We start from the raw sequence: 14442 nt of genomic DNA on the forward strand, positions 1-14442 counted from the left end.
CCTCTCTGAGCAGCCTGTTCCAAGATGAGTTAGTGCAAAAGGTGACTACTGAAAGCAACTTGAGAGACTGAGGTTAAAGGGACTATCATGCAAAGAAAAGGTTATCACTTCTGAGAAGGCATCTGCCTCAGCATCATGGCTGGGGCTGGAAAGCAGAGAGGGAGAGTTCTGCATTTTAACATGGCTACAACTGCTGTGGTCCCGGGGCAGCAATTCTCTCCCCATTTCTTTCACTGACGGCAGAACCTTCAACACGTGCACAGAGCAGGGACAACGTTGCCATCTCCTGGTGGTACCTTGTCCACATGAGCTGGGCAACAAACCAGTGGCCCAGGCAGAGGCAGCAGGACCTTCAAGTCTCCCTTTCCATAGGGCCTCACCTCATTCTGCAAACCCTTCTGGCTTCACTTCATCTGCCACAGCCAGAGCAATGACACTGAAGTAGGGGAGCAGTGTGGTGGAGATGGTCCCAAAGCAAAGGATGGGGCAAAGCAAAGGAGGCAGAAGAATAAGGTTCCAGTTGAGAACTGCATCTCTGTGCTCTGTTCCTCACACCCAAATTAGGCACCCATGTCCCTGTTCTTGCTGCAAGGGGCACTGCTTTCTGCAGGGCTGCAGAGAAGGAAATTAACTTCTTGAGCTGGTGGCTTAGCCCACAAGATGCTGTTTTTACACCAGTCTCCTGCCTTGTAACCAGCCATAGGAGCCCAAACCAAACCATCAATCAATCAGCTTACCTCCACCAGGGACTCTGACAACAACCTCCTCCAGTTGCTGGCACTGGCACACCTTTAGCACTCGACCCAAAAACAAGCTGGAGGGATGCTCACGGAGATTCCCATGCTGCTGCTGCTGGACCCAAATTCCCTCCCTAGATGCTAAAAGCCAGCAGGAACCAGTGAGTAATGAACATGAGAGGAGTGAACAGAGTTGTTTCTTTTGGTTTTGTTGTTGGCTTTGTTTTGTTTTTTTATTATTAGACTAGGAAATATAATTTATTGCATAAAAATTAATTTGTTACAATAGGAATGCTAAACTTTATTTACAGTTCTTTAGTTTACAGAATAAACAGATGGGGTTTTAGAGGATGCTGCCATCAGGCCCATCCCCTGGACATATAAATATGGAAACAGATTACTGAGCAAGAGATGGGACACTGCCAGCACGACATGGACTGTGGGCTTGCCTTCGCCCAAACTCCTGGCTGGAGAAACCTCTGGTGGGAAAGGGAGGCACAGAGGGTTCCCAGGAGCTGGCACCCATGGGAGATGGGTGCAGGCACTCAGAGGACCTCCCCACACAGGTCTGAAACATGGGGAGCACCACCCCCTCTCCCCCCAAACACACACCTGGATGGATAGAGACAGCTGCTGCCCACTGGAAGGAAGGGAAGACGGATGTGGACGGATGGGGATGGAGGCAGAGGCAGGCAGAGGTGGGACGGATGGACGGACAGGCGGTGGTCCATGAGCCAGACAGCCAGAATGAAAGCGAGAGATTCAGATGTGCCCCCAAAGAGCATCTCCATCTCATCTCACAGAGCACAGCAGTGCTGAGAAAGGAGCCCTAGAGAACATCAGCAGCCACTGGGGAGCCATCAACTCTTGATTCCAAACGTGCTCGCTCCCCCCGCCTCAGCTCAGAGGGGCTCAGCAATCAGATGCTTAAACGCAGCCTAAGGGATGGATAAAAGCCCTTCTGACCTGACACAGGAGCTCACCCAGCAGAAGTCTTCCCATCCATGTGAAGAAGATCCCCTCTCTCCCACAGCCTTGGAAAGCCAGCAAGAAATGAAGCCCACCCAGAGCGCCTGAGACACAGCAGGGAGCAGTTTCACACAGAATCAGCCAGGTTGGAAGAGACCTCCAAGATCAAGTCCAACTCATCACCCAACCCTAACTAATCAACCAGACCATGGCACTAAGTGCCTCATCCAGGCTTTTCTTAAACACCTTCGGGGACCTCAACCCCACCCCCTCCCTGGGCAGCCCATTCCAATGGGCAGTCTCTCTTTCTGGGAAGAACTTCTTCCTAAGATCAAGCCTAAACTTCCCCCTGGGCAGCTTGAAGACTGTGTCCTTTTGCTCTGGTGCTGGTTGCCTGGAAGAGACCAAGCCCCAGCTGGCTACAACCACTCTTCAGGTAGTTGTAGAGAGCAACAAGGTCTCCCCTGAGCCTCCTCTTCTCCAGGCTAAACACCCCCAGCTCCCTCAGCCTCTCCTCACAGGGCTGCGCTCCAGACCCCTCCCAGCCTTGTTGCCCTTCTCTGCACATGTTCCAGCAACTCAACATCTTTCTTGAATTGAGGGGCCCAGAAGTTCAACCACTGCTTCAAGAGCTGCCAAGAGGAGGCCTCACAGCCAAGCCCATGCAATACTGAAGCCAGCACCCCCCAAGCCATCCTGTGAAGGTGATGCTCTCACTCATGGCAGGGCTCCCTGAGTTTGCTCTGCTCCCCAGCATCACCTCAGGATGCTGGGCCAGGGCATGGCAGCCCAAAGCAGGACCTGCTCTCAGAGCCTGCTCTTAATACTTGCACTGATGGAGGACCCACAGCCTGGCTGTGTGATCTAACCTAGTCCTGAGCTTACCATCCCTGTCCTATTCTTTTTCTGTTTTAAACACCAGACAAATCCCTAAGGTATAGCACTCGCTGAGTAACTATTTCTATCTGCAGGCAGCCTATAGCTTTACCTTCATTGAGACACCACAGCTTTGTGAGGAACCTACCCCTTGATCCTTCCTACCCTTTGATTACTTTCCATTCATCCCACAACTTCTCCATCCTTAGAAAAAGTCTACTACAGGGCAAAAAAAAAAAAAAAGAGAAAAGGAGGATGGAAACCCCATCACCAGAAGATGCCATCCCTCACCTGAAAATGCTCAACCTGGCTTGCAAGCTTGGAGATACTGAGGTCTTCCTCCCCCAGTCTCTGCTGAAATACTGCATCAATAATTGGGCAGGAGCACACAGCCCTGATACCAACATGGTTTGCAAAGGGGCTGCACCCTAACCTGCCAACCCCTCTGGCTCTCCCCAGCCCCCTCCAGGAGCTACTCATCACCTCCCTCTGACTCCTGAGCTCAGGTTTGGTGTGCTGACTGTGGGTTTAAAACATCCCCTGCCCCAGCTCTGCCCAGTGGGTCAGTGGGTTGGTGCAGGAGTGAAATCTTTGGTTTGTACTGAAGTGATGTGAATGAAGGCGCAGTCATCCTAAAAAGCTCCCCCAGGTGATTCCAGGGAAGAATTCATTAAAAATACCCTTACCTGGACATGCTTCCCACCCCAATCCCTACATCCCTCATCCTTCTGTGCAGGCAGAGAGGGATTCCTCGCTCCACCGGGCACTGCTGCTGGGAAAAGGGGAGATGGCAAGGGGAAAAAAAAAAAAACAAAACAAAACAAAAAAAAAAACCCACAAACCCAACCCAAAACTCTTGGGCAAGGTCTCAGGTGGCCCTGAAGCAGAGGGATGTAGAGGCACTTCACCCTACAAGACTCCCCAGGAGGTCCTAGGACATTGTAAACACATTTTGCTCCACACTCTTTTTCCCTACAAAAGGATGTCCACATCAATCTCTCTCTCTCTCTCTTGCCACCACCCCAACCATAGCAACGCTCTGGCTCTCAGGCACCCAAAAAAAAAAAAAAAAAAAAAAAAAGGTTTATTAAATCTGACTTTTTTTTCCTTTTTTTTTTCCTTTTTTGTTTGTTTTTTTTTTTTTTTTTTTGTAAAAAGGACTCATCCATAGATCTGGATAATAAATTATTTGCGTTTCCTAAGAAACTCTTCTTGTTTTTTTTTTTGTTTGTTTGTTTGGTTTTCTCCTTTTTTTTTTTTCTTTCTTATTTGCCTTGCTAAGCTGTCTTGAAGCTCTTGACAGAAGCCTTCACCTCGATTGTACTCATCTCTTCCACGCAGAAATGCTATTAGAGGAGGAGGAGGAGGAGGAAGAGGAGGAGGAAGAGGGTAACCAAAAACGAAGAAGGAGAAGGAAAGCCCCTGTCCCGACTCGAGAAGCCCTAATTCCTCCCCACACCACGAGGAGGAGGAGGAGGAGGAAGAGGAATGCTGTGTAACACTTGAATTGCTTTGTAAACGCTGAGGATGGGTCTCTAAGGCTGACAGTGATGCAGGGAGGGAGGGAGGAGCGCCGGCCTTGGCCCCTTCCTCACTCAGCCGCTGCCCGGGGCTGGATGTGCCTCCCCGACTCTGCCATCAGGGAAGGGTCTTCCACCCTTGCCCCCCCAGGGTTTTTATCCTCCTGGTCGTGAGTAGCATCATCAGCAGTCTCCCTCTGTGGCCATGACCACCAGCATCTCACTCTTGCCCATCTCTTCTAAGGCACTGGCCAAGGTGTTGAGATCGCCGTCGTCTTGGTGCTCAGCTTCCCATAAGTCCAGGAGCACCCCGGTGGGGCTGGCTTTGGTGGCAAAGTAGTTCAGATACCTACAAATGGGAAACAAGAGAGGAGGTCCACGTTGGTGCAGTGCCCTTTGGGGATGGAAGGAATCATAGAATCAAGGAATCACAGAATGCTCTGGGTCGGGAGGGACCTCCAAAGGTCAGCTAGGTCAACCCTCAAGGCGGAAGGATGCTAGAGAGGCAAATCTGTCTACAACATGAGGAATGGAACAAAACTAGAAATGGGTAGATTGAGACTGGAGGTTAGGAAGAAATTCTTCCCCATGAGGGTGGTGAGACACTGGAAGAGGTTGCCCAGGACGGTAGTAGAAGCCCCATCCCTGGGGGTTTTTGCAGCCAGGCTGGATGTGGCTGTGAGCAACCTGCTGTAGTGTGAGGTGTCCCTGCCCATGGCAGGGCGGAGGGGGAGTTGGAACTGGCTGATCCTTGAGGTCCCTTCCAACCCTAACAATTCCATGATTCTATGAACTCTGATGGAAATGCTGTAACACAAATGCTAAAGCCCTCCAGATGTTGTCTTCAGCTTTTATACACAGCTGGCATTCATGCAGAAGGCAGGGCAAGCTTTCTTTTGCTGGAATTACCCTCCCTTCCTTCAGTCCTTGGAGGTGAACCCAGGCAGAAGTAAGCACAAGCATGGTCCCAGATATTTAAGGGCCAGTTCAGAGTGACCAGAGACCCAGGACTGTGGCATAGATGGATATAGATGGGTTTAACTGCACAGACCTATATATCCATATTTGTCCTACAACTGTTTTGGTTGGAAAAGACCTTTCAGATCATCAAGTCCAACCATTAACCAAACCAAGTCACTACTAAACCATGTTCCTCAGTATTAACAGGGCTGGAACACCTCTGCTATGAGGAGCTGGGGTTGTTCAGCCTGGAGAAGAGAAGGCTCCAGGGGGACCTTAGAGCTGCCTTCCAATACTTGAAGGGAGCCTACTGGAAAGCTGGAGAGGGACTTTTCATAAGGGTGTCTAGAGACAGGACAAGGGGGAATTGTTTGAAGCTGAAAGTAGGTTTATCATAGAATCAACCAGGTTGGAAAAGACCTCAGAGATCATCAAGTCCAACCTATCACCCAGCACCTCATGACTAACTAAACCATGGCTCCAAGAGCCATGTCTAATCCTTTTTTGAACACCTCCAGGGATGGTGACTCCACCACCTCCCTGGGCAGCACATTCCAATGGCAAATCACTCTGTGAAGAACTTTCTTCTCACCTTGAGCCTAAACTTCCCCTGGGCAGCTTGAGACTGCGTCCTCTTGTTCTGTTGCTGGTTGCCTGGGAGAAGAGACCAACCCCCACCTGGCTACAACCTCCCTTCAGGTAGTTGTAGACAGCAATGAGGTCTCCCCTGAGCCTCCTCTTCTCCAGGCTAAACACCCCCAGCTCCCTCAGCCTTTCCTCACAGGGTTTGTGCTTGAGACCTGGATCTTAGACTAGATCTTAGGAAGTTCTTCAGTACAAGGGTGATAGGACTCTAGAACAGGTTGCCCAGGGATGTTGTGGATGCCTCCTTCCTGGGGGGTGTTCAAGGCCAGGCTGGATGAGGTCTTGAGCAGCCAAGTTGAGTTGAGAGGTGGGGAGGTTGGAGTAGATGATCTCTAAGGTGCCTTCCAACCTAAGCCATTCTATGATTGTATGATTTATAGGTGGACCTACATAGCTAGCCATGGCCTAGCTGGATGCCTGCAGTAGGGAGGGAGCACAGAGTGAAGCTCTCCCTGCCCAGGACACAAGAGGAGAAAGCAAAGCATGAGCAGACTCACCGGTCCATGGAAAGCTTCTGGGCGAGAAGCCTCCAGTCATTGCCTCTGGAGTTGGGGGCATCCAGGCTGTTGCAGATCTTCTGCCGGATGGAGAGGGGGATTTTGAAGGCATAGGGTCCCACCTGGGTGGTGCTGGTGGTGGTGCTGGTGGTGCCAGCGCTGTGGTGGGAGCGAAGGGTGTCAAAGGTGCTGGTGTGCTGCAAGGAGGCGAACAGGGCGAGATGTTACAGCATGGAGCATGTCCTGAGCGTGTCCTCTTGCTGTCCTCCCACCTCCCAGCCACTCACCTCTCCCAAGGTGATGTGGAGCTGGAAGATCTGCCCTTCCCCTTCCACCTGCCGGACGCAGATCTTGCAGGTGAGCTCGGTGGAGGCCTGGCTGTACCTCTCTAACGTGAAGGTGCAGTGCAGGGCTCGCTGGCTGCCGCTCCAGATGTGATAGAAAGGGATTTCCTGCAGATCACCAAAGCGTGGGCTCAGCAAAGGCTCCAGCAGCTTCCCTTGGGAGATCCCACCTCCTCCAGACACTCCATGGGGATAAGATGGGACAGAAGGCCCCCACAGACTGAATCCCACCGGGGAAGACCAACTGGTTCCCCTTCCTCCTCCAGTCCTTCAGGGGACAACTCTAAGATAAGACCAAGGTGCTCACAACTCCATGGTGCCTGGCTGAAGATGGTGTCCCCAGTTGGGGATGCCAGCTGCTCTGGCCTCAGCCCCTCACCTGGTACTTGGCCAGCAGCTTGCTCCTCCAGAGCGCATGAGGGATGTCATGGATGGAGAGACGCAAGTTGTGGTAGCTGTCCTTGAAGGGCAGGGGCTTGGGCTCCTCCAGCAGGTACCCACCCAGGGTCCGCTCCAGCTCCAGCACCTCCTGTGGGCAGCAGGACAGGCAGTGTGAAACCCTCCCCCTCCTCTCCCCACTCCAGAGCCAAAGCCAAGCATGTTCCTGCTAAAAGGAGACAGCAGCAGCAACCAGCCCACAGGGAGGCCTCCTAAGGAAAGCAGCCTTGGCTGCCATGCCAGCTGCCCTCCAAGAATTTGCCAACTCATCTCACATGCCATCCCCACCTATGCCAAACGCTCTTCAGTGGTGCCCAGGACAGGACAACGAGCAATGGGCACGCACTGGAACCCAGGAGGTTCCATCTGAACAGGAGGAGAAACTTCTTTGCTGTGAGGGTGCTGGAGCCCTGGAGCAGGCTGCCCAGAGAGACTGTGGAGTCTCCTCCGGAGAGATCCCAAACCCACCTGGACATTGTGATGCTAGGCAAGCTGCTGTGGGTGACTCTGCTTTAGTAGGGGGGTTGGACTGGATGATGTCCAGAGATCTCTTCCAACCTCCACCATCCTGTGATAACTTGAACTTTATAACAATGAGCCTCTGTACTCCTCAGACAATGCCAAGGTCCAACACAAAGGTCACACAATCTGTCTTTAACACTGTCCCAGTACTGCACCAGCAGCTCTCAGGAGGAAAATACCATCTAGGAGCCAGAGTGATGTCTGCATCCCCACCTAGAGGCACTGCAGCAAACCCTGGCAGCACAGGACAAGTCACTGGGAATCCATCAACCACCGCACTGCTGGTCCAAGCAGCCAAAGCATCACAACCCAAGCTTCCAGTGCTGTGCTTGGTGGGATCCATGCCACAAAACTCTCCCCAAGGAGGGGAGAGAGATGTCTCCATGCAGGACTAACATGCTCTATAGAAAACTAAGGCAAATCACAGCAGCAAGTAGTGGTGGTTTGTTTTTTTTTTTTTTTTTTCCATGAGAAAACTTTTTCTATGAGATTACTTTGAGTCTCATTACTTTGAGGGTGCTGGAGCACTGGGACTAGGCTGCCCAGAGTCTCTTTCTCCAGAGAGAATCCAAACCTGCCTGGCCATAGAATCAGAGAACTGTTTGGGTTGGAAAAGACCTCTCTAAGACCCTCGAGTCCAACCATTGACCTAAGACCACCATGGCCATTAAACCATGTCCCACAGTGCCATGTCTACATGTTTTTTGAATGCCTCAAGGGATGATGACTCCACCACCTCAATCTGCAGTGTTCAGCAGGGGGATTGAACTAGATGATTTCCAGAACCCCCACTATGCTGGGAGTCTGTGATGGCATGAGACAAGCCACCCAGCAGCAGCAAAATCTCTCATGGGAGATCTGCAGGAAGGGAGCCCAGTGAAGGAGCTGAGCAACACCTTTATTGTTCCCATCAGGGAGGGTGAGGAAGGAGAGGGAAAGCAGTAAACACGCTCATTATTTCACTGTGGTCACTTTGCAGGCAGTTGCATCAGGTTGCCTCCTCCCTGGGGCCAGGACATCCTGAGAGGCACCAGACAGCATCTCACTGCCAGTACAAACGGGTTTGGGAAGGAGGGGCAGCCCATGTTGGTGTTACAAGGTGATGTTACCTTCAGAGCATCTGGTGTGTCCTCCAGGCAGTAGACCTTGAGGTTGTACTCCAGGGAAGTGCAAATGCTAGGTGCAAAGATTGCCAGCTGGAGCCTCTTGATGGCTGACCTGGAGTAGGACTCTCCCACGAAGACATAGGTGCCAAGCTGGTCTAGCAAAATGTGGCAGGACTTGGCTTCCAGCTGGCAGTAACAGGGAGTGTTGAGGGTCTCCTCATCCAAGGTCACAACTTCCTAGAAGCAATCAAGACTGAGGGTCACAGCCCATCCATCATCCAGGGGAGGTTTCCTGGGGGGGGCAGGGGACTGCAACCCACAAAGCTCATGGTCTCCTGTGGCTGCAGGTGTTGGGTTCATAGGATCACAGGATGTGAGGGGTTGGTAGGGAACTCTGGAGATCAGCGAATCCAACCCCCCTGTCAGAGCAGGGCCATAGAATCCAGCACAGGTCGCACAGGAATGCATCCAGATGGGTTTTGAAAGTCCCTAGAGAAGGAGACTCCACAACCTCTCTGGGCAACCTCTTCAGTGCTCTGTGAGCCTCACAGTGCAGAAGTTCCTCCTCATGTTGAGGTGGAACCTCCTGTGCTGGAGTTTCTATCCATTACCCCTTGTCCTATCCCAGGCTGCAACTGAGCAGAGTCTGGCCCCTCCCTCTTGCCCCCCAGCCCTCAGATATTTATAGACATAGATTAAATCCCCCTCTCAGTCTTCTCTTCTCCAGTCTAGGAGAAGGGCTCTCAGCCTTTCCTCATCAGGCAGTGCTCCAGTCCTTTCATCATCCTCATAGCCCTCTGTTGGACTCTCTCCAGCAGATCCCTGTCCCTCTTCAGCTGGGGGGAGCCCAAAACTGGATGCAAAATTCCAGGGGAGGCCTCACCAGGGCAGAGCAGAGGAGGAGGAGAACCTGCCTGGATCTGGGTTCCCAGCTTACCTCCCAGTTTCCCTGGTGGGACTGTGTTTTCAGCTGGTAGATCCAATCCGAGGAGCCGACGTCGGCACAGTGAGGCAGGGTGAGGACCACAGGGCGGCAGAGCAGGAGGCCGGTGGGGCCGCAGGTCACCGCCGGGCTCAGCACCGTCTGCGTGCCCTCCGAGGGCAGCCTGGGCAGGGGAGAAGGGACACTGCTCACAAAGAGAGCCTCCTGGCCACCTCTGGGAAGAGCAGAAGCTTGGGTAGCAGTGGTGTGACTTACAGGGCGTTCTCTGCCTTGTTGAGGACCAGGTACATCTCGTAGAACTTCCCCTGGGGGATGGCCCCGTGGGGCACCAGCAGGCTCACCCCTAGCACAGCACAGGCAGGAGTTAGTCACAGAGTGAGGAACAAACCGCCCTTGCACTCTGCTGGGGAGGGCAAGGGCAGCCCAGAGCACTGCAAGAGAAGTATCACCAGGTGCTCCTCAGCTACAAGGTACTGGCCCTGGATCGATGGCAGGGCTAGCCAGGGAAATGCCAGGAGGTTGGGATCTCCATCCTGAGGAGTCTGGCTTTGGAATAGCTTGCTGCCCTCCTTCTGAGGAGCAGCTGAGGGAGCTGGGGTTGTTCAGTCTGGAGAAGAGGAGGCTGAGGGGAGACCTCATCACTCTCTACTACCACCCTGAGGTTAGAGCAAGGAGGGGGCAGCCTCTTCTGCTTGGTGGCAAGTGACAGGACTAGAGGAAATGGTTACAAGCTGCACCAGGGGAGGTTCAGGCTCGATGTTTCTTCACTGAAAGGGTTCTCAAACATTGGAACAGACTGCCCAGGGCAGTCACTGCCCCTGGACGTGTTTAAGCAGCGTGTGGACCTGACACTCAGGAACATGGTTTAGTGTTGACCCTTCAGTGCTGGGTCAAGGCTTGGACTGGATGATCTTTGGGGTCTCTTCCCCAACTGGATGTACTCTGTGATTCTCTGATATTGAGACTGGAGATTAGGAAGAAATCCTTTACACAGTGATCCAAGCTAGAGGAGGGGAGATTTAGATTGGAGATTAGGAAGAAGTTCTTCCCCATGAGGGTGGTGAGACACTGGAACAGGTTGCCCAGGGAGGTGGTAGAAGCCTCATCCCTGGAAGTTTTTACAGCCAGGCTGGATGTGGCTGTGAGCAACCTGCTCTAGTGTGAGGTGTCCCTTGCCCATGGCAGGGGGGTTGGAACTTGATGGTCCTCAAGGTCCCTTCCAACCCTGACAATTCTATGACGTTTGGGACAGCAAAGAGCAGAGAAGAACAACTCCTTGCTCATTCAGCAGCCAAAGTCACCCTCCTCCCCAGCCCAGGGCTTACCAGTGCCTGGTATGGTGAGCCTTCCTCCCAGGTAGCCAAACGTGCCACTGGCACTGTTGCCATGCTCCCGGGGCAAGCTGAGGAGGTGCTGGGAGCCCAGGGCTTTGTTCCTCACGTTGGCAAAGTGACCATCCCTGGTGTTGTCCCCTGGGTAGGTGCCTGTAGTGGGGACTCCCCCGAGCAGATCTGTGCCGTCGTGGAGCCCCGGTGAGGAGGAGGTGGTGGAGGAGTTGTAGACCTTAATCTTGAGGTTGGGGAGGGGGTCAAGCAGGGGGGAGTTGGTCATGGGGATCTTGTCAGAGGAGTCCTGCAGGGCGTACATGGGGCCACGGTACACCCCGGCGCTGGCCGTCAGGTCCGGCTGCATCGAGGGGTGCAGCAGCTGGGGGTTGTCTGCAGGAGGAGGAAAGGGATGAAGATGGTGGTGGAAACAAAGAGGTGGAAGAGCACTGCTTGGTTGAAAGAGATGCCTGGGAGAAGCCTGCAAGGGACGGAGGACGTGCAAAAGGTACAACAGATACAGAACTGGGCTGCAGCTCTCTGCCTTCCACCAGGCCCTTCCTCAGCAGAAGAGTGTAGCCAGCAGGTCGAGGGAGGTTCTCCTCCCTCTCTGCTCTGCCCTAGTGAGGCCACATCTGGAGGTACTATATCCAGTTCTGGGCTTCCCAGTTCAAGAGAGACTGGAGTGAGTCCAGCAGAGGCTGTGAAGATGCTGAAGGGACTGAAGCATCTCTGTGAGGAGGAAAGGCTGAGAGACCTGGGGCTGGTTAGTATAGAGAAGAACAGCCTGAGAAGGGATCTGATCAATGCTGATCAATACCTAAAATGGGAGGAGAGCAAGAGGATGGGGCCAGACTCTTTTCAGTGCTTAGCAGCAACAGCACAAAAAGCAGTGGGCACAAACTGGAACCCAGGAGGTTCCATCTGAGCAGGAGGAGAAACTTCTTTGCTGTGAGGGTGCTGGAACCCTGGAGCGGGCTGTCCAGAGAGACTGTGGAGTCTCCTCCTCTGGAGAGATCCTAAACCCACCTGGACATTGTGATGCTGGGCAAGCTGCTGTGGGGGTGACCCTGCTTTAGCAAAGGACATACTGTGAGAGACTGTGACCTGCCAGGGGTGCTAAGGCTCTTACCATGGCGGGAGGTCTTGAAGTTGACCGGGTGGAAGCCCCCAGTCAGAGCGGCCGAGGAGTCCGTGATGTCCGTGTCGAAATCCCGGCACCTCCTCCGGTACACCACCACCCCCACGGCCATCAGGATCACCAGGAACACAAAAATGGCCACCACCAGCCCGGCGTACAGGGCCACGTCACCTGTGGCCTCCAGCACTGGGAAGGACAAAAGGCAATGGAGGTGAAAAAAGGAGCACCAGGAACGGGCGGTCGAGACCCAGTGGTGCTTCCCCACCCCCTCCCTACCCCCCAAGCCTACCAATACCTCAGGGCCTAAGCAGGTTTTCAGGCTGTACCTTTAAAACTTTCCACAGATCCTGAGCAGAAAGTGGTGGAATGTAAATAAATCACTATTGGGTGTGAAGAAGTAAACTAATGGTAAGTCCTAAGCGATCCCATTGGAGAGGTTATTCGACACTGAGAATTAGTTTGGTGAACTTCCTGGCTCTCTCTCTCTCTCAGCTTCTTGGCTCTGGGAGATACTAACTTTGGGCTTCTGATGACCTTGGCTGCATTGTTTTGGCTAAGTTCTAACAAGCCTCTGCTCTTTCACTTGTCCCTTTGTGCCCAGGGGAGTAAGGAGTGGAGTGGGGGAGAGGCAGGGAGGGAGAAGCTATTAGTAGCTCCCCTGGTTTTTGGCCAGGGGGGTACTTATGCTGCTTATCAATTGTAAATCCCTGTAAATATTGTAACTATTGCCTATTTTGTATACATTCATTGTATTCCATTGCAGATTGTAGTTTTTTGCTTGTAAATACAGATTCCATTTGTTTCCAGCTGGGTTGGGCTAGCAAATTTAATGGGGTGGGGGAAGAGGGGAAGTTTTCAACCCTCCACAGCAGGAAGGAGAAGATGGGCACTAAGCCTTCTGAAAAGGCTGTGGCAGTCCAGAAGCCAAGAGTGATGCCAGAAGGTGAACCCCCCAGACCTTTGGAGGACACCTCACCATGCCTCAATGCAGACTTGAGCACTAAGAAGCCCAGCTCAGATTCAGGAAGCTATCAGCTATCAACCCTCACGTGTTTATAAATGTCTGAGGGCTGGGGGTCAAGAGGGAGGGGAAAGGCTCTGCTCAGCTGCACCCTGGAATAGGACAAGGGCAATGGATGGAAACTCCAGCACAGGAGGTTCCACCTCAACATGAGGAGGAACTTCTGCACTGTGAGGCTCACAGAGCACTGGAACAGGCTGCCCAGAGAGGTTGTGGAGTCTCCTTCTCTGGAGACTTTCAAGCCCCATCTGGATGTGTTCCTGTGTGACCTGTGCTCTGGCAGGGGGGTTGAACTCAATGATCTTTGGAGGCCCCTTCCAACCCCTAACATCCTGTGATCCTACAGAGACAACCCTGAGGACTTAACCTAACACCTATCCAAGCATCTCAGAAATAGGTCCATCCAAAAATCCAGATCAAGACACCACTCAGCTCCCACCTTTTCCCTTCCCCTGCCATCAGGCTCTCAAGCTTTAAATGCTTGGTGTGTCTTGGACAGACCTGCCCAGGAAGGAGAGGGATGAAGAGGGAAAGCAAAGCACAGTGAAGCTCCTAGCTAAAGCCTTCCTTCTTCCTCCCTCAATGCTCACCCCCATGTCTTGGTTTCACACTGGTGTGAACCTGACCTAAACCATGTTAGGACTATACCACTTGTAGGAGGTGTCACCTCACCCCCAAGTTCCCCTTCTCTGGATGCCAGAAACAGGAACCCTCATGCCTCCAGCACCCCCAACTCAAAGAAGGAGAAGTCCTCACGGAGCAGTGTTGGTCCCTAGAGTAGCTTTGGTGATGAGACACTGGCTGCATCATGGCTGCTTCTCTGGAGATACTCAAAACCCTCCTGGACACAAACCTGCTCTGGGTGACCCTGCTTTTAGCAGAGGGGTTTGACTAGATGATCTCCAGAGGTCCCTTCCAACCCCCACCATTCTCTGAGCCTGTGGTGCACCCAAGAACTTCAGGCAGCAAAAAGGAGGGGATGGGAGCAGAGGTGCAAAGCAGAGCATGGGGATTTAATGTACACTGGAGTTTTGGGGTGGCTGCTCCCTCTTCCCTTCACGCCCCATGTCCTGCCCCAGCTGCTGAGGACCTCTAAGCATGGATGTGACAAAGCAAAACCAAACCAATGCCTGGCAAAGAAACAAAAATGGCCATGAAATGAACACTTACGGTGGCTTTTGGGTTCGCTTAGAACTCTTTTATCTGTCAGGGGGAAAAAAAGAAGTGAGAAAATAAAAGGTGAAGGTGATGATGAGGATGAGAGAAAAACAAAAAGGCAGGCATGGGGAGAAAGCCAGCCTGGGGGTTCATGAGGAGCTGCAGCACAGTGGGAAGGAATGGGAGAGCAACATCATCATTCCCCAGGGCATGCAGAAAGCCAGCTAGAAGCTTGGTGCT

The 14442-nt window shown here is 52.8% G+C and overlaps 1 protein-coding gene across 1 annotated transcript in view; it reads right to left on the reverse strand.

The window, feature by feature from the left end:
- Positions 1–4285: 4285 nt before the first annotated feature.
- UNC5B (unc-5 netrin receptor B) overlaps positions 4286–14442 on the reverse strand; it is a gene marked incomplete at its 5' end in the record, with an annotated part of 28578 nt that continues 18421 nt past the window's right edge. Inside the window, 10 exons of the mRNA XM_054382731.1 lie at positions 4286–4451; positions 6205–6401; positions 6492–6656; positions 6928–7077; positions 8618–8851; positions 9552–9720; positions 9813–9900; positions 10883–11275; positions 12015–12209; positions 14215–14247. Of these exons, the coding sequence (XP_054238706.1) occupies positions 4286–4451; positions 6205–6401; positions 6492–6656; positions 6928–7077; positions 8618–8851; positions 9552–9720; positions 9813–9900; positions 10883–11275; positions 12015–12209; positions 14215–14247 (1790 nt within the window). The remainder of the gene's footprint in view (positions 4452–6204; positions 6402–6491; positions 6657–6927; positions 7078–8617; positions 8852–9551; positions 9721–9812; positions 9901–10882; positions 11276–12014; positions 12210–14214; positions 14248–14442) is intronic.

The sequence above is a fragment of the Indicator indicator genome, chromosome 7 (genome assembly GCF_027791375.1).
Source record: "Indicator indicator isolate 239-I01 chromosome 7, UM_Iind_1.1, whole genome shotgun sequence".
NCBI lineage: Eukaryota > Metazoa > Chordata > Aves > Piciformes > Indicatoridae > Indicator > Indicator indicator.